The 23153-nt window shown below is 55.8% G+C and overlaps 9 protein-coding genes across 9 annotated transcripts; 4 read left to right on the forward strand and 5 right to left on the reverse strand.

The window, feature by feature from the left end:
* Positions 1–96: 96 nt before the first annotated feature.
* On the reverse strand, positions 97–1112 carry P884DRAFT_31471 (uncharacterized protein). The gene is made up of 6 exons (XM_069445247.1): positions 882–1112; positions 783–820; positions 640–716; positions 476–569; positions 342–414; positions 97–284 (listed from the first exon to the last, which is right to left on the reverse strand). Exons 1-6 carry the CDS (start codon positions 920–922, stop codon positions 218–220), a joined length of 390 nt encoding a protein of 129 aa, XP_069296805.1. The 5' UTR covers positions 923–1112; the 3' UTR covers positions 97–217.
* A 154-nt stretch (positions 1113–1266) lies between these two features.
* Positions 1267–4404, forward strand: P884DRAFT_225560 (ribonuclease H-like domain-containing protein). The gene is made up of 5 exons (XM_069439620.1): positions 1267–1764; positions 1818–2029; positions 2095–2428; positions 2479–2669; positions 2729–4404. Exons 1-5 carry the CDS (start codon positions 1402–1404, stop codon positions 4215–4217), a joined length of 2589 nt encoding a protein of 862 aa, XP_069296806.1. The 5' UTR covers positions 1267–1401; the 3' UTR covers positions 4218–4404.
* Positions 4405–4547: 143 nt separating this feature from the next.
* On the reverse strand, positions 4548–6261 carry P884DRAFT_225562 (aspartic protease). The gene is made up of 3 exons (XM_069439621.1): positions 5853–6261; positions 5640–5796; positions 4548–5569 (listed from the first exon to the last, which is right to left on the reverse strand). The coding sequence occupies exons 1-3, from the start codon at positions 5952–5954 to the stop codon at positions 4635–4637; spliced, it is 1194 nt and encodes a 397-aa protein (XP_069296807.1). The 5' UTR covers positions 5955–6261; the 3' UTR covers positions 4548–4634.
* A 1177-nt stretch (positions 6262–7438) lies between these two features.
* Positions 7439–8713, forward strand: P884DRAFT_330331 (Prefoldin subunit-domain-containing protein; the record flags this gene model as incomplete). The annotated part of the gene is made up of 6 exons (XM_069445679.1): positions 7439–7470; positions 7557–7679; positions 7753–7864; positions 7930–8028; positions 8085–8210; positions 8269–8713. The coding sequence occupies 6 exons, from the start codon at positions 7439–7441 to the stop codon at positions 8380–8382; spliced, it is 606 nt and encodes a 201-aa protein (XP_069296808.1). The 3' UTR covers positions 8383–8713.
* A 400-nt stretch (positions 8714–9113) lies between these two features.
* Positions 9114–10788, forward strand: P884DRAFT_245124 (CRAL-TRIO domain-containing protein). Its single transcript, XM_069440410.1, has 4 exons — positions 9114–9583; positions 9647–9696; positions 9755–9878; positions 9948–10788. Exons 1-4 carry the CDS (start codon positions 9392–9394, stop codon positions 10623–10625), a joined length of 1044 nt encoding a protein of 347 aa, XP_069296809.1. The 5' UTR covers positions 9114–9391; the 3' UTR covers positions 10626–10788.
* A 127-nt stretch (positions 10789–10915) lies between these two features.
* On the reverse strand, positions 10916–12084 carry P884DRAFT_292723 (uncharacterized protein). Its single transcript, XM_069444180.1, has 2 exons — positions 11758–12084; positions 10916–11578 (listed from the first exon to the last, which is right to left on the reverse strand). The coding sequence occupies exons 1-2, from the start codon at positions 11935–11937 to the stop codon at positions 11027–11029; spliced, it is 732 nt and encodes a 243-aa protein (XP_069296810.1). The 5' UTR covers positions 11938–12084; the 3' UTR covers positions 10916–11026.
* A 1383-nt stretch (positions 12085–13467) lies between these two features.
* P884DRAFT_300506 (uncharacterized protein) lies at positions 13468–14008 on the reverse strand (the record flags this gene model as incomplete). Its single annotated transcript, XM_069444769.1, has 3 exons — positions 13468–13626; positions 13709–13779; positions 13834–14008. 3 exons carry the CDS (start codon positions 14006–14008, stop codon positions 13468–13470), a joined length of 405 nt encoding a protein of 134 aa, XP_069296811.1.
* Positions 14009–15329: 1321 nt separating this feature from the next.
* P884DRAFT_245128 (P-loop containing nucleoside triphosphate hydrolase protein) lies at positions 15330–17181 on the forward strand. Its single transcript, XM_069440411.1, has 2 exons — positions 15330–15803; positions 15878–17181. Exons 1-2 carry the CDS (start codon positions 15508–15510, stop codon positions 16845–16847), a joined length of 1266 nt encoding a protein of 421 aa, XP_069296812.1. The 5' UTR covers positions 15330–15507; the 3' UTR covers positions 16848–17181.
* An 899-nt stretch (positions 17182–18080) lies between these two features.
* P884DRAFT_300508 (vesicle coat protein) lies at positions 18081–19499 on the reverse strand (the record flags this gene model as incomplete). The annotated part of the gene is made up of 1 exon (XM_069444770.1): positions 18081–19499. One exon carries the CDS (start codon positions 19497–19499, stop codon positions 18081–18083), a length of 1419 nt encoding a protein of 472 aa, XP_069296813.1.
* Between the last annotated feature and the right edge of the window lie 3654 nt (positions 19500–23153).

A 23153-nucleotide genomic window follows, 5' to 3' on the forward strand; every position in this document is an offset into this window, starting at 1 on the left:
ACACTGCCGTTCTGTAGCACAATGAGTGTCAGTGTTTCTTCACCAAGGCCATAATATTACCAGGAGCTGGTCCTACTAGACAAATTTGAGAGGAGTACTTCATCTGGAATCTCATGTCGATGCCATCTCGATGAAAATGTTGCAACTGTTGTAGAGTACTTTTCCGTCCCCTCCACCGTTTATCTTTCAAACAAACCCATATAATGCTTGTTTTTGTCTAAGCGCATCCAAAGCGCCTGATTCGAACTATTTTACACTTCTGGATTACCAGATACACAACATGACTGAACTCTGGATGAGTGGATGCGCGTATGGACGTCGATGATACAAATACTGCGTACAATAATCGTACAGAACTTCTGCAGGCCAGATGACTGCAGGCTGGGGGCATGGAATGCCTCAGGAATGCTTCCACTCTAGAGGCAACGGCCCGTCAGATTTATCACTCGCCGGCTCGAGACTCGGGGTCACTTACATTTCTTCTTCCCCATCAACGTTGCATCATTATCCTTATTGTCTTCCCGAGCTTCATCCAGCAGTTTATCAATACCACGCTCCTTGAGTGCTCCCTAGTGAACAGACCCATCAGCCCTGTGAAGAAGTAGCGTATTTCGTGGAAGATGTGAGCCACCACCCTACTTTCAAACAGGAGCTGTACTCCTTAAACAAGCCAGCACATTCATTATTGTCTGTCGTGCCGATCCCACGGAGGTATTCTGCACATATGGATCATAAGTGTCAAAAGATCACACCAAAAAAGAAGAGAACCGCCAAAAACTTACTTTCGCTGTACCATTTCAAGAAGCAAGTGTCGTAGCGTCTTCGTAGGCAGCCGTTGTCAGCCTGATCACGACATGCAATAATAGTTCAAGTTCACTCACTCCTTGATTTCGTTGCACTCTGGCGCGAGTGATTGAGACATCTTGGACGTTGATGCCTGGATGAGCTATGGTGTCCGTCTTCGCAAACGCTCTTGTAAGGGTGTTATGTATCAAGACTGACGCTTAGTTCCGCGCTACTGATCATCTAAGCTCCAGGTGTGATTCACCGGATGCAAGTCCCGAGTCGTACTCTGTAGTACGGAGTACTTTGCGCTCCACTAGATTGTGAGAAACAGGGTCAACTGCCTGCACCACTCCCATGGTAGCCGCATCAAAACTTATCTTATCAATTGTACCCACACTGCATAAATAACACACTTGATTGGCCGAACTGAAGTGTCTGCTTTGCTGCAACTTTCGTCAGGTACCTTATCGAATCAGTCCAGACAAAGCGGGCCCTCGAAAAGTTCCCTTCCTAGGTCAGGCGCGGATCGAGAATGGGGACTCCCCGAATAAAAGCACTCGTGTCGCCAATTGCCTCCGCCATATAAGATTCCTGGGCGCCGGCATCGCGAGTATCATGGAGTCATCTCAGGACCTCAAGTCGTTGCGGGACACCGTTCATTCTGCGCTGGTCACGGTAACACGGTCTGTCAACGCGCTCGCCAACGAGGACCTCCAGTTTCAGCGGACAGTCCACCCTTCGGTCGCGACTCGCCTCGATCAGAATACGGAACGCATCCTGCGATTAGCGCGCGGCGTCCTTAAGTCGGCCAGCAACTTCACCTCCCAACGGGAACCTCAGCTGGAAGACGTGGACGATGTAGAGATCCAATGGAAAGGCGTGGTGGACGTGATTGACTCGCTCTTGGAGAAGTCGGACACTTGCCTGGACGAGTACACGGGTCTGGTTAAGAGGAAAGATGCGCCGACTGCCGAACTTGTACGAGCGCTTAGTTTCTATCATCTGTCGCGCCGTTGACTGACCATCTCCAGGGCCGAGAGCTCAAACGCTCGAGATCGACCACCAGCAGGCTCGACTGGTCGATGAAGCGTGCCAATATCTTGAAGCCCCAGAACGCTTTCGAAAGGAAGATAGACAATTTTGATTCGGGACCATGGAAGCCTCTAATGACGAGCAAACCTCACGCCCGTGTTCCGCTGGAGACGAGTCTCGACACCTTTGTCGACGAAGAAGGCCGCACCCAGTACGCATGCCTCATTTCATAGCTTCACGCGCTTTGCAACTAGAGAAGACGTTGACCATTTGCAGGTACAAGCATCCGTACGAGCAGGAGATCACCAACATGCAATATCCCGAACAGGTCTATCGGTCCTGCGAGCCCATCAAGTATCTGCCGATGGAGACGACGAAGGCAATCTGGGTCGACACCTACGAAGGGGTTTTGGAGATGCTGCAAGAATTGAAGCAGGCAACCGAGATTGCTGTCGATCTAGAGCATCATGATTTCAGGACTTACGCAGGGCTTTTATCGCTGATGCAAATCAGCACAAGAGAGAAGGACTGGATAGTTGACACACTGGTTCCCTGGAGACACAAGCTCGAGGTTCTCAACGAAGTTTTCGCGGACCCGAAGATTGTCAAGGTGAGCAAGTACGGAAGAATCGGGGGCGGCGTGCCGCTAACCAGCGCTAGGTACTTCATGGCGCGTTTATGGACGTCATCTGGCTCCAGCGAGATCTTGGGCTCTATATAGTGGGCCTTTTTGATACTTTTTATGCCAGCGACACCCTCGGGTATGCAGGCAAGAGTTTGGCGTTCTTACTGAAGAAGTTCGCCGACTTTGACGCGGACAAAAAGTATCAACTTGCGGATTGGCGGATAAGGTAAGCTCGTGCTCAGTCTCTCGATGCAAGCATCTTGACTAACGAGATTAACCCGGCAGACCTCTCCCTGAAGAGATGTTTTACTACGCTCGATCCGACACCCACTTCCTGCTTTACATTTACGACATGCTGCGGAACGAGCTTGCCGAGCTTGCCTCTCAGAATAACCCCGATGGAAACCCGATCGACCGTGTTATTCAGAAGTCGAAGGAGGTGTCTTTGCAGCGTTACGAGCACCCCGTTTGTGACCCTGAGACTGGAGCCGGCAACCGCGGTTGGTACAATACTTTGATCAAATCACCGACGCTGTACAACGGCGAGCAGTTCGCCGTCTACAAGGCGGTGCACAAGTGGCGGGATGATGTGGCCCGCCAGGAAGATGAGAGCCCATTCTTCATTATGACCCAGCAGGTCCTCAGCGACATAGCACGCATCATTCCCACCGACATGAAGGCTCTGTGGAGTTTATTGGAGTCAAATGCACGGGGGCTCAAAGGTCGTCTCGAGGAGCTATTTCAGGTTATTCAAGAAGCTCGGGCAAGGGGTGTGAACGGCCCCACCATGCTTCAGTTCTTCCGAGAATTGTCATCAGGCGCCTCTCAGACTTCGCTCGGGGTCAAGAAGGTGGCAGCTGCCGCGGCAGAGGACAGTGAGCCGCTCAGCATCGAAGAACTGAAATGTGACCGCTCCCAGCTCTGGGGGGATGTGGCGCTCAACTCGTCGTTAGACGGGACGTCCAAAGCCCGGCCGATACGTGAGGAAGATATGATTCCGCTGTACACGTTTGACTTTGGTGCTATTAAGGAGGAGTTGCCGGAAACCAACCAACCGTCACCCAAGCGTGTCGCTGAACAAGACACCAAGGGTCTCCCTGTTCTCGAAGAAGAAGGTTTCACTCTGAAGGCTGGCCGAAAGCGGAAGTCTAGGGATGTTGATGTTGAGTCAGCATCCGAAGCCGAAGTCGTTTCCGACATCGAGATGGGTGGAGATAGTTCCGCAGGCAAAGACCACCCGAAGTCTCCTAGTGTCGAGCAGGAAGTTGAGGGTGGTGATGACAAGACCGCCAAGCAGGCAAAGAAACAAGCCAAGAAGGCTGCTCGAGAAGAGTTCAAGCGTGCTCAGCTCTTGGCAGAGCAACTGGCTCAAAACGGAGACATAAGGGGAGCAAAGGAACTCAAGGGTCAAGCCAGGAAGGCACTTCGAGCCGCCAAGAAAGCCCAGAAGCAGCAGCAGCAGCAGCAGCAGCAGCAGCAGACATCTGCCTCCGCCGCGACCTCGGCAGCCGACGAACAGACCTCGGGCGAACAGGAGGAAGACCATGATGACGATGCCGAGCAGGAGCCGTTTGACTACAGCAAGGCGTCGTCCGTGCTACATGCTGCGCGGGCGACGAACGGCGATGATGATGATGATGATGGCGGCAGAAAAGAGGTGCGGGGCAAGTTTGCACCCTTTGATCCGTACGGCATGAAGTCAGGGGATGCGCCACAAGGCGCAAGGAAGATGAATCACGTGAAGGGAGGGAGGACGGCAACCTTTAAAAAATGAGCTTACCATGTCATTGTCTGGATAGGAAGGTTGAAGCGTGTGGGATGTCGGCTTCTGCTACGTGATACATCCACGGGTAATGACATTGCAAGGTTGACGGGGATTGGGACGCGGTTGGTATGGGACAGGGCGTAGGTCAAACTCAAAAAATTATACCCCTGTGACGCGTAGGTAGGCTTTTTCAAAGAGGACGCCTTTGTTCTTCTCGGCGAAGCAGATTGTGCAACTGCCTGCGTACTCAAGTCCAGAGCTTGCACACGAAAAATTTCACTCCTGCTAAAAGTTCCTAGACAGATCCTATAACAAAATCGAACAACAACTCTCTTGAGCAACTGGATAGATACAGACTACAGTCCAAAGCCCGATTTCCAGACTCCCCGTATTACCCATCGTCTTTCCCTGCCGCCCATCCTTCAATCACTTGGCCTCTGCCAGACCGACGGTGTCGGCGCCAAGGTCATAAATGGAGTAATACCTCCGGAGGAAGGCATCGCCCAGGATCGCAAGTGGCCCAGTAGGAGCCGGGAAATCCATGCCCATAAAGGTAGAAATGCAGCTGCCCTGGACCTCGAGAATGTAGTCGTAGGGGCCGAGCGTGAAATTGTAGCCAGCCAGGTTGAACGTGACATCCTTGAGGGAGTCGCGCTTGTTGCAGTCGATGGTGTACTGGCCGGTGTAGCTCTTCTTAGCGCCGATCTGAGCATTGAGCATCTCGGCGAGCTGGCTGGGCAGAGCGATCAGAGAAGTACCGGTGTCCAGGATGATGCCAGTGTTCTCAAGCTCGGCAGTGTCGTCGCCGTAAGAAATGGCATCGAAGTCAACCTCCCAGTAGGCCTTGCGCCTCAACGGAATGGTGGTGATCTTGCCCTTGTACTTGTCGTGGTCAACACCGCCAAAGACAACCTCAGACTGGCCCTTGGTATCGGCCAGGTAGAAGGCGAAGACGGGCTCATCGATGAGCTTCTGCTCAACCATCTTGTAAAAAGGCGGGACGATGCCGTTGACTGAGATCCGGTCGTAGCCAAGGCCAAGGATACCGTCGAAACGGCCAAAGGCAAAGGCAAGACCGGGCTCGCTGGTCGCCTCGGCAAAGTCCTGGCCTTGGATTGTGATATCGCCGATGGACACTGTGTCCTGAGAGACAAACCCGCTCAGGCTGCCTGACCCGTAGCGGATCTCGAACGAGGTTCCGTTCTTCTTGTAGGTGGACGAGGCAGATGAGTCATACTTCGAGTGCAGGTAACAAGCAATCGAGCCGCACTCGACTGATGGAACCCACAGGTTGGAGCTACCGGTATCGAGGACCACCTTGAATGACTGAGGGGGTGTTCCAATCGTGATCTCGGAGAAGTCTAGGGTGCTCCAGTGTCAGTCTCCGAATTGAGGACGAGCCAGCCATGCCACCACGGTGGCGTCACATACACTGTGCGTTCATGAAGTTGGAGATGGGAATAGGATGGTTGCCCTTGACGTCGGCAACCATGCCCTTAAAGATGGCATCGGCTTGAGATTCACGTGGGCGCAACCCCATGTATTTTTGGCCGAGATGCTCGAGCTGGGTGTTGATGGGAACCGCCTCCTGGACGCGGTAAGATCAGTAGCCGCTGGCGCGTGCTTGAACGGGGTCAGACGTACAAGCTGCTCAGAGAGAGGGATCTTCTGCAGCTTCATTTTGTGAACTGCTCCCTGGGCGGAGCCGAGCAGCACAGCTGCGGTCAGCAGAAAAGCACCCTTCATTTTGGGCGACTGTCTGGTCCGGTCGGTCGGCGTGAAGGACGAATGGAAGTCAAGGCGATGCGACGATCGAAGCACAACAAATCTATCGCCGATGGTGATGATGACGACGATGAGACACGACGCGAAAAGGTGATGTCGAGTCTCGGAAGAAGTTGATGGAGAGAGGTTGGGGAAGCGGGTTGGGACGGATGCGGAGGCGAAGGGGGTAGGTCAGGTGTGAGGTGTTCCTGCAGTGCATCTCCCCGATTACGTAGTGGCCGGGGAAAGCTCGCTACACGGTCCGGCTACGTCGTCGCCACCGTGCGTCTGTTTACAGTTAGTTTTAGGCACCCAACCTGGGCCCCCGGAACCTTCATGCGCACCAGGCTCATCCAAGGAAGTAATCAACGAACTACCTACCAGGGTACATCCGCCATGAGCGACGGGCAATCCTGCTGAGAAACAATAGTTTGATTGACGGCTCTGGAGGATACATATTACTCCAATTTACTCCACATGGGGTGTCTCTTGAAAACGTTTGGCAGTGCTCAAGGTGGCTGCTTACCGCCGCCGCTGCGAATGCGGTGACAAAACGGGGCGACCAATCATGCTCGCGCTGTCCGAATCATACAGGTACAGCAATAATGGGTGCAGACATATTCAAGTGATCCTGCATACAACACCTCCGGTATTGGAAGGTTGGTGTTTCAAAACGCAGAATGCCTCGTCCTGAGTGTACATACAACTAGTTGACACCTCAGCCCGAGACACCCTCGCCGTGGAGAACTATCAAGCTACTCCCCCATTTCCTGCGAGCGTAATCCGAATAACTGCGTATGTCTTCCCGCTATCATTCTGGCCTGATACCGCGACGCGGTACAGAGTACAGAGAGGGATAAGTCGTCCACAGGATAAGATGAGCGAGCGTCAGCGATTGCGAGGTATCTTCGATTCATGGGACCGGGATGCAAATGGCGGTTGGGCGCGTCACGCGGAGGGCTTGTGGAGCACCGCAGCTGGCTGGCGAGGTTTGAGCACAGTAACGCAATCAGAAGAAGGTGCTTCTTGCGCAAAGCGATAGCGCCGTACTCGAGAAACTGAAGAATTCTACGCACTAGTCAGTTCAGGTGTCGTAGATAGTTGTACTGTTATACATACACTACGAACGAAGCAGGTGCAACCAAATAGAGAATGGGGAAGCGTATGGAGAAAGGTACATCCGTACATAATTAGAGAGCATCCAAGACACGGATGCTTCGTACCACACAGCAATCCGGATACAAAGTATCCGTACTTTGTAGCGTCAACCCCTGCTACCCCACACCTTCACCTTGCTCCCTACGAGAAGTACCTCGCTGCCCACTCGACCCCGCTATGAATTTTTGGCCAGCAGCTTGAGAACGGCTTGACCTAACCTAGGTACCAAACCCGACGTCACTCTGTTGGCTCGGGTTAACAGTCGCTTGCAGTATCCTTCCACTGCAACATGTGAGAATTTGTCCAAGATGGCGAGCACAGACAAGGAAGCAGCGGCAAGGTAACCAAACTTTCCCTCCCCCGCGGGCGCCATTCTAGCATATGCACTCTGGCTGTTATTGCTAACTGACCACCTGCACGAGACAGGGACGCCACACCCTCCAATCCTCGCGGCATTCCGTATGCGCCATTCGTCGACAAGGTCGAGGACTATGTCACGTCACGAGCAGATGTTGAGCCGACGCTGCGTCGGTTTCAAGAGATGATTGCGTGAGCTCTCCCGGTTAAGATTGAAACCCAGCCTTGACGGACGGCGTTCGGCTGATACGTGGTCGGCGTGCAGGAAATACCAGTTCATGGAGCAGAACCTGCAGCGGAGGGTAGCGGGACTAAAGGACAAAATGCCCGACATTCGGAAAACGCTGGAGGCTGTCCGCTTTTTGAAGCTGAGGACGGTAGGGCGAGGCGCGGCCACTCTCGATGAGCGGCCATGGTGCTGATCGGCGGTTGATTGTGGCAGGGCGAATCTGATCCGATAGAGACAACGTTCGAATTGAACGACACTCTGTATGCGAAGGCCGAGATACCGCCGACGGACGAGGTTTACTTGTGGCTTGGGGTAGGAACCTTTCCAACGAGTGTGGGAGTGTGCTTCTAGAGGCTGACATTTGGCAGGCCAACGTAATGCTGTCTTACCCAATCGACGAGGCCGAGGCGCTCCTTGAGTCAAAGTTGCAGGCTGCGAAGCAGAGTTTGTCCAACTGCGAGGAGGACTTGGACTTCCTGCGGGAGCAAATAACGGTGAGCCAGCCTTGCGCTTAAGCTGCTTTGGTAAGGAAGTTTTGCTAACCGCGGGCAGACGATGGAAGTCGCGGTAGCAAGGCTATACAACTGGGATGTCGTGCAAAAGCGCAAGGAGAAGGAGGAGGAGGAGAAAGGGAAAAGGAAAAATTCTCAGAACTCCGGGAGCTGAGGCGATTCAGGAAGGACATGTTCATGGTTTGTCCCTTGTCGCGCCGGACTGCGGCAGGCGTCTCTGCTTCCAGATAGTTTCCGTCCCGGTGGCGGTCGTCTCTGTTTAGTATTCACCGTCCCAAAAGACCGGGTTCGCTGGCACAACTACATTGCCAAGTGTATTTGGACGGAAGGCCCGGTATGGATAGTGCCAATGCTGAAGGGCCAATCCTCGGCACGCAACACATAGAGCCGAGAACAAGGAGAAAAAGGGAAGAGCCCTTGATTTCCAAAACGGCTTTTCTTTTGTAAACAAAAATCGTGACGTTATGGAGGAAAGAGATCTGCGTTATATAGACTCGGACTGAAAACTTCTGAGAAGTTGTGAGGCGTTCCTGGCGTGTCGTTGGTTGGGCAGGGCCGACGAGGGCGGCAGAGGCGGCCGAGTCCTTTTGTTGCCCGACTTCAGCCAGCAGCAGGTGCGGCACTGCCGCTCGGTCGAGTAAGCTTAACGATCGCTAAGCGTTGGGGTTCGGCCCCGGCCAACCTACGTTGTCAGGCGCTTTACGCGACTTGTCCATAGTACGGATTACTCTGTTAAGGGATGCCAGATCTCCAGATCGCCCAGAAGGTGGGGAGCCCGAGGGGCTAGGCGGCCATTGTGCGGGGCGTATGCTGGCCAAGTGGAGAGTGATTGACCGCAACATTCAAACCCCCCCCTAGCACGCCGTCACCCAGTCACCCGCGCCGAAAAATCAACGGCGCTGGGCCCCTTGACCTATTTCAGGACCCGTCAACACTTTGCACCCTTCCCCCAACTCCCCAAGCCCTTTCTTTTGCCACGAACCGCCGGTTTCTTCGCCCCTATCCACACACTCGGCGCCTGTCTTGAAACCCGCAAGACACCTCCACCGACGGCATCCAAAACTAGCGGGGAAATTGAGTCCCTGGCAACTTCTCCTTTACCTACACCCTGTCCTTTTCATCGCGGAACAACTCCTACCAGCGGATAAACAGACCCATACAAAATGGCTGAGCCCGCACCCGCACCCTTGGAGCTCGATCCCAAGTACGATGACTACGACTACCCGACTACGGCCCCAACCCCCCAGAGCGGGCATCCCGGCTACCTGACGCCTCAACAGCAGGCCCAGGTCCACCAGCTGAGGCTGCTCCTCGAATCGGAGGGTTACAAGGAGCGGCTTGACACGCTCACGCTGGTATGACTGAAGGCTCGGAAAGAACAATATCGGCTGGGGACGGCTACTGACAAAATGTGGTAGCTGCGCTTCCTGCGTGCCCGCAAGTTTGACGTTGAGCTGGCCAAGACCATGTAAGCAATTTTGAAAGAAGGCGGTGTCGATGCGTGGGTATTGACGGAATGATCCTAGGTTCATCGAATGCGAGAAGTGGCGGCAAGAGACCAAGCTCGACGAATTGCTGCCGACTTGGGAATACCCCGAGAAGGAGGAGGTTTTCAAGTACTATCCCCAGTACTACCACAAGACCGACAAGGTATGCATATCTCCCCCAGTTTAATGCTTGCTACCCCGCGCTCAATCTAACGGTCGTCTCGCTATTCAGGATGGACGCCCCGTCTACATCGAGCAGCTCGGAGGGATCGATCTGACGGCCATGTACAAGATCACGACGGCGGAGCGCATGCTGACGAACCTGGCGGTTGAGTACGAGCGGGTGGCGGACCCGCGGCTGCCGGCGTGCAGCCGCAAGGCCGGCACGCTGCTCGAGACTTGCTGCACCATCATGGACTTCAAGGGCGTCGGCCTGGCAAAGGCACCGCAGGTGTACGGGTACGTTAAGCAGGCCAGCGCCCTCAGCCAAAACTACTACCCGGAGCGCCTCGGCCATCTGTACCTGATCAACACCCCTTGGGGCTTCAGCACCGTCTGGAGCGTCGTCAAGGGCTGGCTGGACCCCGTCACGGTCAAGAAGATCCATGTGCTCGGCAGCAACTACCAGAAGGAGCTGCTCGCCCAGATCCCCGCCGAGAACCTGCCCAAGCAATTTGGCGGTACGTGTGAGTGCGAGGGCGGGTGCCATCTCAGCGACATGGGTCCGTGGCGCGAGGAGCAGTGGGCCAGGCCCGCTAAGTGGGAGAAGAAGAAGAAGGAAGCCGAGGCCGCGGCCAAGAACGAGCCCGCGGCGGCCAAGGAGGGCGCCGAGGCCGATGCTGGCGCGCCTGCTGCTGCCGAGACTGCCGACGCAGCCAAGGAGGATGCTGCTGTTCCGGCTGCCGCGTAGGGAACCAGCAGCCAGACAAGGCTGGGCGTCTGAACAGGACGGCGGGGCCTGGCTGGAGAGCGGGTCCTTGAGTCTCAGGTCCAACAAGATCTACCCCTTGTTCTGCTGGAACTCTCTGTTCCAGCAGCAAGGGGGAAGCCATGATCTTTGCAGAGTTTCTGTGGGCGTCACTGTGTGACACGTAGACTTTGTTGCGTTCTTGGTAATACTTTAGCCATTTGCATGAATACACAATAGATCAGTTGAATGCCTTGGTATGGCCTTGAATTTCAACTCTACATATAGCCTGTCCCCGATGTAAAAAACGCCCTCCCCCATCCCCTTTCCCCTGAACGCCAAAACGCCGGAACACCGGAGTGGAAGGAATGAAGAGCCCGGCACAAGGGCTCGTTCCCGTTTGGTCATTTCCCAACGCTACTCCCAGTCACATAGCCGGCCGCAACCCTGGCCCTCTCCATCTTGGCGACCACGGCCGGCATATCCCTCTTCAACCTCCCGAGCGTCCCGACCGCATCCCCAAACCGGGCCTCCACGTCGGCCTGCCTCTCGAGCGGGCCCATCCCCTCGAGCGCCTTCTTGCCGCTGACGGCGCCCTCCTCGGCCACCCGCTCGCACGCGGCCCGGAGGGCCGCCTCGTCGGCGGCGACGGCCGCGCCCGTGGCCTCCGCCCACCTGGACGCCGTCGACTGCGGCACGCGCCGCTTGAGCTGGGCGATGCCGCGCAGGAGGTCCTCCTCCTCCGAGATGAGCTGCTCGATGCGGTCGCGCTTGCGGGGGTCGAACGGCTCGTACTCGTACTGCACCTGGGGCTCGTCGTCGTCTTCGCCGCCGCCGCCGCCGCCGCCGCGGGAGGCGGAGGAGGAGGCCCGGTCGAGGAAGCGCGAGGGGTCGGATATTGGCAGGCCGTTGATTGTCAGGTTGGGCGCGGCGAGGGTGAAGGTTCGGATGATGTACTTTTTTTTTTGTTGTTGTCGGGCGCCGGCGTCAACAAAGTGTTAGTATGGCGTGTTGTCTGTTCTCCTCTCTTTTCTTCTTTTTTAAGAGGATAGGAGGTGAAATGTGAAGCGCGGGGAAGCGAGGAAGACCGGGAGGGAAGAAGGGAGGTTGCGGGTGGGGGGGAATATTGACTCACGTCATTAACCAGCTGTTCAATCTGGTTGCGCAGTTCGTCTTCTTGGTCGTCGAGTGGGTTGTCTACTGGCGGGAAGGCCGCGTTGATGCTATCTGTGGCTGCGCGCCGCACGTTGTCAATGAGATAGGTCAAATCCTCCGGTGACTGGAGCTCGATGCGCCGGTGCGCGGGTTCATCCATCTTTCTAACACGGGGGGTGGGTTCAAATTCGCCAGTTGTTCGTTAGTAGGTGTTGGGATTGGTTGACGAAGGTGTTGATACCAATCCGTTGATTAGAATCCTCGAGTTCTTCCAAAAAATATTATACTTCCCCAGCATAGCAGATAAATGGGTTTGCTAACCGGGGTAAGGCGTCCTCGATCTCTCGAAGTATGTAGTTATGGATTGTACAGACCGCGACGCGTTGGCTTATCGATACCACAGCAAAGAAACACCCGTGCGCTGCCCCACGATTATCAGCACGAACTTATTATCGGTGTGGGGTTGCCCGAGCCGGTCAAGAGGGAGGATGCGGTCAGTGGTGGGGCTCGACCTCGCCATCTCGGGGTCAGATCAGGGAACCACCGATGCAACGGGAGCAATGTTGGCTGGCCGGTGCGAGCTGCATGCCCATGACGCAGGGACGCTGCAGACCGGGAGCTGAGATGTTACAATTCCAGGCGGCACATGCTGGACCTTGTGTTGGGACTAACGCTGCATTCGGTATCTTTTCGCTCGAACGCCCGGAATGCCACGCTTACTGCTGTTGGTGATGGTGTGGTATGAGGTCTGGCCTGGTGCACAGGGGCGACGCCGTAAGACACATACGGACTTTGCATGGTCTTTCCAGATGGGCCCATTGCAGTTTGACTTTCTCTGATCCCGGGACATAGTGCCGCTTGTCTTGGAACGCAGGCGCTCCGGCATCACCCGTCAGCAGATAAGCCTCGCACCGCAGTATTTAGGTCCCGTGTCAACTGAGGCTGGTCAATGACTTATAGAAGGCCAACTGCCGAGGAGTCACCCAAGCTCAATTTAGTTATGTCATGTATATACATACAGTACAGTACATGCGTACGGTACATAAGGTACCATACCAAGGTACCTGCCCACTTGCCCACTAGCGAGATGACGACTGTGGAAAATGACATCGAGATCCCCGGTGTCAATATGCGACTTGGAAGGGCAAGACATGGGCAATACAATAACTACCGGTCTGCTTAGGTCACCATTTACAACACAAAGGGTTACGCCGAAGCTGGACGCTTTGGATAGCTTGTCTCGAATGACTTAGCCCCCCAGACGTGGATTTTGGTGATGCTGCTAGAAATGAGATGGGAATGCCCGAATCAACGAACTCCTCTCTGGATATAAATGACAAACCGTTTCCCGTACCCATGATCTGTTCCAAAACTCCTCTGCTCTCGTCCACAAATCCTTGAATGCAAACTTGAAAGTGGTGGCACTCTTGTTGCCAGCGATTGGCCTCCATCCGTCCAGGTAGACTGATACCTCAACACCACGAAGTAGTGTACAGCAAGTTGGTCGAATATCTCTACTGAGGGAAGATTTTACGCCCGGTTTTCGAGATCAACGCCTTCAACTCCGGAGAAACTGGTGCTAGCGAAATGTTGACCCGCATCGCGACTATTCGCCGCCGGATGACGTGATGTACATGGGCTCCTTACCAAAGCACTCGTTGCTCTGGGCTGGGGGCGCCATGTTACCTGTTCATTGCGGCAGTATCTTTTTGATCTCCTCGTCGCTCAGGTAGATTTCATGGACGGGATCGCGGCGTTGCTCGAGTGGGACGTAGTCGTAATCACAAAACGAAGGCACAAAGATCTCGGGGTTCCAGACAAAGCCCTGGTCGGAAGAGAGGTAGGTAATCTAGAGAAAATGAATGTGAGCGATGATTGTGCAGCTTTCGGCGGCAGCACAATATCACGCAGCCGTCAGGATACAAGCTTACCAGTCGCATAGGCCCCTCCGGATCGTCACCGATCTTGATGGTCGTGCATTCTTGCTGGGTGAAGGCCGAGCCTGCCAATGACGTTAGCTGGGGGTTGCACGTTTCCTGGAGAGAAGGCGACCGACTCAGCAGGCTCGGTCGTCGAGTATGCAGTAGCTTCCGCTTCTGTGCCGCCTTGGTCGACGGTTCTGGCGAGGAGCTCGGCGAGCTCGAGTATGACGACGGCGAGGATCCGGCCTCGGCGTGGACCGCCCGGTGGCGTTGTTCGGGAATAGTGATGGACGTTGAGTCGTTCTCCATTGATAATGATCAGTGGCGGCGGGTCGTGAAGTTGCGAATGCGTCGAGAGGGACACAGTCACGAGTGGCGATGGGCGATTGCGTGCGATAGGACTGGTGCTGCTACTGCTGCCGGGCGGACGTGCAGAGCGGCACGGCGAGATGAGACCATGAACTCAGGCAGGCAGGTGTTGCAGAATTGGGAATACAAGCAACTTGGAGGCAGACCCTGAGGTGGGGAGTGAGACAACTTTCCTGGCCGCGGGCTTCGACAATCTGGGGGAGATGCAGACTGCAGGGAAGAGTAGGAAAGAAGGAAAGGGAAGGCCTGGGCTTTGGATGATTGAGAGGCAGGTGGAGAGGAACCAGGCTTAGAGGCAGCACCCTGGCCGGCAACATCTCCGGCCTACACTAGTGACTAATAAGACGGACTGGGGCGTGGTAAGGGAGCGGGCAAGGCGCACGACCGTTGGACCAACCAATGCTCGCAACGGAAGCGGCAGAGTCACTCACCACATGGCATACCCCGCGGGCGTTCTCCAGGACCCCAGCACTTGCTGCTGCTGCCGGTTGGTGGCTGCCGCTTGGATGCGCTGCTGTCATGACAGCAAACGCAGCTCACGGTGGCATCATCCCGCCCTGATCTTCGCCGTGGGATTGCAGAGCCTACCTATGCATGTAATCCGTACATAAGGGTACCAACAAAGGTAGGGTATGTATGGATTTGTACCTAGAATTTCAGTGCAAGCCCAGCTACGTTGAAATCGGTACAGATGAATGGTAATAAAGGCAATGCAGCAACGGAAATTGGATAGACCTTGAGCTTAGCCATCAAGGTCGTAAATGAGGAAGTGCACAACTAGTTACAAGTCACCACGCAGCGGCCGCGCGATAGCATGTGGATACTTCCTAGTCGCCTTATCGGGTACTCATACGCTAGCTCCTCACGTTGTCACAGGCAGATCACGAGAGCCAATCCTCTCCAATTCGATGGCGGGTACTCCGTACCTCGACGTATTAAGAAACTCCACATCAGTTTGATCTTCGGCATTCCAATATGGTCTGGAAGCCAGCTGAAGAGACCGTAGAGGTTGCAGGTGTATTACTACCGTAGTGGTTGGTGCTATGAAGGTGAGGTGCTACTGTAAGGAGTATAAACCATAGCTAATCTGTACATTCTCCACAACGCACGACACCAAGTTGGACAGTGCGGGAAGGCCGATCTCTGCACAAGCACGGACCAGTGTGTGGGTCAGCCTCAGGCTCCGGGCAGATGACGAGCCACTGTTTGGCTAGCGCCAAGATAACGCAGGCTAGGCTGGACTGCGCACGCAACGAGGCGACAGAACGGCACCGAAGCAACTTCAACACAAACCGCCGGATCTGCGATTGCAGGCACCACACATCAGCAGCACCGATCTCGTTGACGCCAACAAATCCCGCATCGATCCCGGTCCGTCAGTCATTCGCACCCTGCTATAAAACTATACACAAGCCCGCCAGGCCGAGACAGCAGTCAAAATGGGTGACGTCCTGGTCGAGAACGCCACCAACAGCACCCAGCCGCTCAAGAAGAACACCACCTCGACCATCCCTAGTATCGAGAACTTCGAGGGCGTGCCAACAGAAGGCGGCGATGAGTACGCGACGCTGAAGCGGCTGCAACGGCAACTCGAGTACATCCAGCTGCAGGAAGAATACATCAAGGATGAGCAGAGGAGCTTGAAGCGGGAACTGGTCCGGGCACAGGAGGAGATCAAGCGCATCCAGAGCGTACCTCTAGTCATCGGTCAGTTCATGGAAGCGATCGATCAGAAGTGAGTCCCCCCGTTCTTCGAGCTCCGCAAAACCGCACCGCCAACAACCCCCGCTTGCCTAACCCTGCTCCCAGCACCGGCATCGTCCAGTCTAGCACGGGGTCCAACTATGTCGTCCGTATCCTGTCGACGCTTGATCGCGAGCTCCTCAAGCCGTCCTCCTCGGTTGCCCTGCACCGCCACTCCAACGCCCTCGTCGACATCCTCCCGCCCGAGGCCGACTCGTCGATCGCCATGCTCGGCGCCGACGAGAAGCCCGACGTGACATATGCGGACGTCGGCGGCCTGGACATGCAAAAGCAGGAGATCCGCGAGGCCGTCGAGCTGCCCTTGACACACTTTGACCTCTACAAGCAGATCGGCATCGACCCGCCCCGCGGCGTCCTGTTGTACGGGCCTCCCGGCACGGGCAAGACCATGCTCGTCAAGGCCGTCGCCAACTCGACGACGGCCAACTTTATCCGCGTGGTCGGTTCCGAGTTCGTGCAGAAGTATCTCGGCGAGGGTCCGCGGATGGTGCGAGACGTGTTCCGGATGGCGCGCGAGAACGCGCCGGCCATCATCTTCATTGACGAGATTGACGCCATCGCGACCAAGCGCTTCGACGCGCAGACGGGCGCCGACCGCGAGGTCCAGCGCATCCTGCTCGAGCTGCTCAATCAGATGGACGGTTTCGACCAGACGGCCAACGTCAAGGTCATCATGGCGACCAACCGCGCCGACACGCTCGACCCGGCCCTGCTCCGCCCGGGCCGCCTCGACCGCAAGATCGAGTTCCCCAGCTTGCGCGACCGCCGCGAGCGCCGCCTCATCTTCACCACCATTGCCAGCAAGATGAGCCTTGCGCCCGAGGTCGATCTCGACAGCCTGATTGTGCGCAACGACCCGCTGAGCGGCGCCGTCATCGCCGCCATCATGCAAGAAGCCGGCCTGCGCGCCGTCCGCAAGAACCGGTACAACATCATCCAGTCTGATCTCGAGGATGCCTACAGCAGCCAGGTCAAGGGGACGAGCGACGAGAACAAGTTCGATTTCTACAAATAGACGACGGCGACCCGATTGTCCCTGTTGGTGACGGGATCAGATGAGTTCTGGCCCGGAAAGAGGGGACGGGAATACCAGACGACAACAAGTTCGTGGGGAGGTGGATCGCGGCGTGCATGTACAGGGAGAAAAAAAAAACCACCCGGATCACGCTGTAGCAAACCATAGAACGAATCGGCTTGCTCTTTGATCGGTCATCTAGGCCATGAGCGGCGACGCCTGCACGGCCTTACCTTGGTAAGATTCAAAAGAGTCCAGCCCGCCTTGATTCAATATACCCGTGGCCTTGTTTCCCTCGTCAGAAACGGACGTTCCCCTTGCATTCAGTAGCGTGACAGGCCTGTCGGTTACCTCTTCTATACACAACAGAACGTGACATACATACTTCGAATCTTGATGTAGTGCCGACAACGTCAGCAGCCCTAGAGATTTTATAGTACAAACAGCGGCTCGTTCCGCCGAGCAGAAGCCATCAAAACCGCACCATCTTCCCCTCCCATTCCCGCTCCTCTGGGTATCAGCGTTCGAAAGAAAAGAAAGAAAAAGAGCACGACAGCAACGATGGAGGAAGACGACAACCACAGGCCACCCGGCTGCCCAGACCAAACTCCTCCTTGCTTGCTTGTCTCCCTCTTGTTCTTGGATATTCATAGAAGAACGACATCAGCCACGCCCTCTGTGCAGAATTATGTGACGATCAATGCAGGTCCCACTCATATCCCTTTCCCTCCCAAATGCATGTATCCCTAATGCAAGTAGTCCATTCCCGCATCCAGCCTCAGCCTTCTATTAGTGCCTGATATCCGTCTAAACCCGTGAATATGTTGAAATTCGTGTGTCCCGTTGCTTGGGATAGTAGGTTGGAGCCGAGAACTTCGTGTTGTGATTGTCCAAGGTTGTAGCACAGAGAAGAGGCGCCAGGATCGGGAGCCGTGGCGTGGAACCAACCATCGACTCAGCATCCACGACCCAGTTCAGTGCTTGTTCCAATTGTGATGCAAATCTTTTCGGCCGTGAGGTAGGTGGTTCGCACAAAACGAACCTTCTACTAACAAGGTTGTGAGGTAGAAGAGTAAAGGCTTGTTGTTGTGTCGAAGCGGTCGAAGCAGGCGGAGCAGGCAGAGTAGGTGGAGCAGGGAGCGTGGCAGAGTGTTGTGCCTGCCTCCATCATCGAGACCGCCGCAAATCCTCCAAAGGACAGGACAGAGGTTGTCTGCTGCGGCTTGCTGGGGTTCACGACCCAACCATAACTCCAATCTCAAGTAACAACCGGACAAACTTGGCATGCAGCTCGATGAAGAAGTCGGGCAGCCCGACTAGCTCCGCCAGTCCGCGCTGTTTGAGCGCGATCCCGGAGCCTCCAAAGCCGCCACCCATTCGCCGCGACAGGCCGCCAATACCTCCCGTCAGGAAGCTACTGTTACCCCCAGAGACGGGTGGCGCGACCGGCTCAGAGTGGAAGCTGCCGTATCCCGGGCCGGGGGCGACCGGGCTGCTTCCTGACGAGCCGGTCGACTCGGCAAGGGCGCGCTCGGCCTCTGCTTCTGCGAGCTCCTGGATCCAAGAAGCCATGTCCCGAAAGGCGGAAGAAAGAAAGGTAAAAGTCTTGACGGCAGTGGGCTCCGGGTGCGTGCTAAGCGCCAGGAAGGCGTAGACGCGTTTGTGCCCGCGAGCATGGACGTCGGGAACTCGGAAGATGTAGGCTGTGGTATAGCCGACCTTTCTGTCGCCGAAGAAGATTGAACCACCTGACGCGGCCGAGCCGATGCTGTGAGTCGTGACATAGGCCGGGCTTTTTGGCGAGCCGCTTGGGGTGGGCATGGTAGCTCCGGCGGCAGCGGGGCTTGTCGCTGGCGCGCGGGGGAGAGTCTCCAATGATAGCGTGCGCAAACACGATGCGCGAACAAGGGAGAAGGATTCGGGCGCAAGAGGCTCGTGAGTCGACGTGTAGTCGAGAAAGTGCATGTGCGAGTTGGCAGTCGCGCTGTCAGAGGTGCCGCTGGAACGAGAGGTCACCGAGAGGCCAGTCCCGGTTCGACGGTGGGATGGTGGACGTTGCTGGTTGCCGGACTCGTCTTCGGACGGGGTCGACGAGGATGACCGGGACGTCGGCGGTGACATATGGTTATCGACTCCTGTAAATACTCGTGCATATGGAGCTCGCGTCCTCAGGGTAGGACCTCGGTCAGGCCGCGACCCCGTGCTTACGTCCTTGCCATTTTCCTGTCGCTTCGGTAAAGTCAGGGCGCAGTTGTCGCATGGACCGGCGCGGCGCGTCACATATTCGTCGTAGGTTCTGCGGAAGCCAGAATCCTGCCGCGGTTTCTGCTGCTGCGCTCCAGGGCCTGGGGCGAGACACGGGCTCTGAGGAGGGGTCTCGATGGCAGAGTCGGTAGTTGGGGCAGCAGCTGCCCGAGCCGCCTGCCGTATGGAGGCGCGGCGGGAATGGGCTTCCTGTTCCGTGACAGGCTCAGACGAGCTCCGCTGGGCTTCGGAGAAGCTGATGTGGCGGAGGGCTTCCGTGATGGCGGCTACATGTGAAGATTCGGCCGAACTTGGGGCTCTTGGGCCAGACTTGTCGCGCGAAGTGGCAGGACCGGGAGGAGCCTCGTCACAGATGCTGCAAGGGACTGGAAGGCCCTCCGTGACCATCAGGGGCGTCGGCCCATGGAGGTCACAATAGTGCGCTAAACAAAGCTGCAAAGGGCAGATTAGCATCTTGTGTCGCATCTCCTCCAAACTTTGGATGGAATCTCGTATGTTTGAAAAGAGGAAGGGTTCGTGCGCGTGCGCGTGCGCATCATGGCAAGGGCCACAAGGAAGGGGGAGAAAGGGCCGTTTTGAACGGGATGTTGAACGGGATGCAGCCTGATCTCCTCGTGGGAGCGTCTCGAGCTCTGATCACAGGGCCGCACTCAGTGACGTTTGGACAATGCCGGGGCTCAGCTGGGCCGACGTGGGGGTGTACAGCAGGCAGCCTTGCGCCTGTCGAACGCACTCGCCCGAAAACAAGGGGCAGGATCTGAGGCGGTGAGGGTGTCGGGGTTACATTGGGAAAGTGCGACAAGGCCCAACAAACGACTGGTTGACGCTTTCCCTTTCGTTGCCGCATCCATGTCCTTGTGTGGAAGGTATGGAGGGCCAGAAGGAACGAGGGGGAATGGGAGGGGGGAGGGGCACACCAAACTCACAATTGACGTCATGATCGGGGCAGCGTTATTGAATCGTCATTGTTCTCTCGGTTGGAGTCGGATCGCTGATAGGTGTAAGCCGGGGAGAAGATGGCAAACAGCTCGCCCGGATCCGTGATGGATGCTTCCCTCCCTCAGACCGCGCTCGGTCGGGTTGCGACGGGATCGGACCAGGATGGGGTAAGCCGCAATAAGAATCAGGAGGGGCCTCTGTTGCGCGCAGAGTCTCGAGGCGGTAAATCAGCGGCCGGACGCTCAATGAAGCGAACGGCAATCGTCAGTCAAGTCGGTGTGCCTCGGAAGTCTTGAGCGTGAAATGACCGGACTACACAATGCGCTCCAATGACTGTGGGAGGGGGGTTGGTTAGGTTCGCTTGAATATTGCTTGAATTGCTGCACGTCAGATCCGATGGCCTGGTTCCTCGTGCCTCTCCAGGTTTCCCCAAAGATGCACGCGTTAAGCCGCACGTGCGGTTCCGGCTGCTTTTCGTCTTTCTGGCGCTGATTTCAGGGTTCGGACGAGGATTCAATAACCTCGGAACGACTTATCGCGAGCCATGGTGGCGCCTGCAGAATCCCGGCCAAGCGATGGAAAAAAAAAAAAATGCCCCGCCCTGTGTGGCCTGCACACGGCGCAGTGTGCTGAAGGGACCCGTGGTGGGAACAACTTCACAACCCAGATACTCGACTGTGTAAGAAAGGGCTGAGATGTCGAGAACAGAAATGCACCGTCGTGCTGACCCAGAGGCTGGCAGGCCAATGGATACTCCGAAATGTCGAGAGGAGCCGTGCTGGACTGAGGCCAACGACCGAAGAACCAAGGTCCCGAGAAGCGAGGTCTGGAAGACCTTCTTGACTGCAGGGCTGATCGGGTCCTCTTAAAGAATCCTTCCAGAACGAAAAGAAAGCACCACTGTGGGTTCCAGCGCTATCTAGTACTTTGCCTAATCTGGCCATCCCGGCCTTCCCGGCCTTCCCGGACCGTTGTGCGCGCTCCCTTTAGTGTACTGTCGCGGTGGGGCAATTGGCGTTTGAGACGGGACTGCGACCTTTTTGATGGAGCCTGCCCTTCGGAGCAATGCTAGTGAAGGAATCGGGCCATGAGATTCATCTCGGCGCCGCTCCCTGTCAAATTGCCCTGGAAACCGCTATCCGCTGTACACTAGCTCCCAAATGTGAGAAGGAGGGCTGGGGTACGGCGAGCGAGTGTACGGCGTAGGCAATGGGACAAACAGCAAGGGCTTTCCGCCGTTCGCTGTGGGCTTGTTGGCCCTGCGTGCTTTTTTTGGTGGCTGTCCTCCAAGCAACCACGGTGGGATGAAAGCTTCCCAACGGAAGTGTTTAATATTTCCGCGCCAGGCCAGGCCCTCGGATGGCTGCACCCGCCCTGCACCGTCCCTCGATGCAGGTTACCCTGATTTTCATCACAATCACGCGCTGTCTGCGATCGTTATTTCTGCAGCTGCTCATCTCCCCTCATCGCGTTTACGCTGACAAGAAAGCCGGATCTCGGCCCTCGGGAATGCAGGATAAATCGCAGCGCTGGGTCGGCTCACGCCCGGCCTGATCTAGCAGCGAAGGGAGACAAGTGCAGAGTGAGAGACCTTCATCTCCCAGAGCCGACGCCCGCTGTAACTAACAGGACGAATTTGGCGCCTGAACGCCTGGGTCCCCACGTGGGAATCAGCGTGTTGCCCCACCCCGCTCGAGCCGCCGGGTTGGAGGCACCCCAGGAGTGCGGATTTGGCAGGCTTCAAGCCGCGAATTGTGCGACGGCCTTCACCGAGCCGACTGCCGTGCGATCACCGTGTTCACAAGGTCTTTGAGTGACCAAGTCTGGCTGTGACCGGCAAGGCGGGATTGGGCCCCCCGCACTACTGCGCAATTGGAATGCTGAGACGGATGGGCCCGTGGACGCCGTGAGACCGTTGCCGAGCAGTTCTATCCGTTGCTCCCTGCCGTTTTGCGGCGTACGGAATGCAGGACGTGGCAGGACGAGGACGACGAGACTTCCTCAGGAGCGCCGGGGCTGTAGATTTCCTGTCCTGTCTTCCTTTACCATTTTCTCTCTTTCAAATTTCCTCTTTTCGGCAATTTCTCTTGCTTCCAGCTAATTCTTCACTTTTTAAACCCCCCTGCCCCTCCCCTCTATGTTCATGTGTTTCTTTTTTTTTCCGAGGTCACCATCAACCCCCCTTGTCTAGCAACCCACCCAACACACCCGGGGTCCATGCCTCAATTCAAAACCCTTGTTGTTCCAGCCCTCTTACACTACTTGTAAGGCCTAAACCTGTCCTAGAACTGCCCGGTCTTGCCTAACCTAGCCCACCTTACCGGACTCTCCGTCGGTCAAACGGGAGACTCTTGTTTTCAATTGGGCGATACGTAGTCAGATGATGAAGGTATTCGACCAACAAAGTTCCTATGTCTTTGGCATGACCGAGCACATACACTTAGCGCTCTGGTGCGTACTGTGAGTAATCCGTACTCCGTACTTCCGTACTTGTTACATACATAATGGTGGTACCGCATGGTAAAAGTGCCCTCAATTTGGCACATTTGTGCAATCTGACCACTCGCCCATTGTTGCATTGCCGAGGGTGGTCAAACAAACTAGTGCAACGGCTCGATAGACCAATTTTAGCCGTAACGGCCCGAGAACCTGCCCTACTACATGCTTCTAGTGTGACATTCCTGCCACGTCTCGACCTCGACTAGTGTGCACTACCTGCCGAGCTGTGTTTTAGCGCCACGGTAATGCGACCTTACCGTTACAGAGCTATTTCTATTTGTGAGCCTGGAAGGAACAGTATTTCTTTGATGGTAAGGGGTGGGTATACTCCGTACGGAATTTGGAACAATTATTTTGCGAAATTCATGTTTCTTTAGGTAAGGTACCTGCTTCGTAGGTACCCAGTCCCATATGAGCATTCTTTACCGGTATCGGCATGAGTAAGCCAAGCCACGCAAATAACAGAAAGAAGAAAGGAAAAGAAAAAAAAAAAAGGAAAAACAGAAAAAGGAAAGAAAGGCAAAGACATGATTACGCGGAAGTGTCGCGCCACTTAGCGGTCAGTGACGATACCATCCGAGGGAAATTTGGGATTGCGAGGCG

Source organism: Thermothelomyces heterothallicus (genome assembly GCF_042370625.1).
Source record: "Thermothelomyces heterothallicus CBS 202.75 unplaced genomic scaffold P884_scaffold_14, whole genome shotgun sequence".
NCBI lineage: Eukaryota > Fungi > Ascomycota > Sordariomycetes > Sordariales > Chaetomiaceae > Thermothelomyces > Thermothelomyces heterothallicus.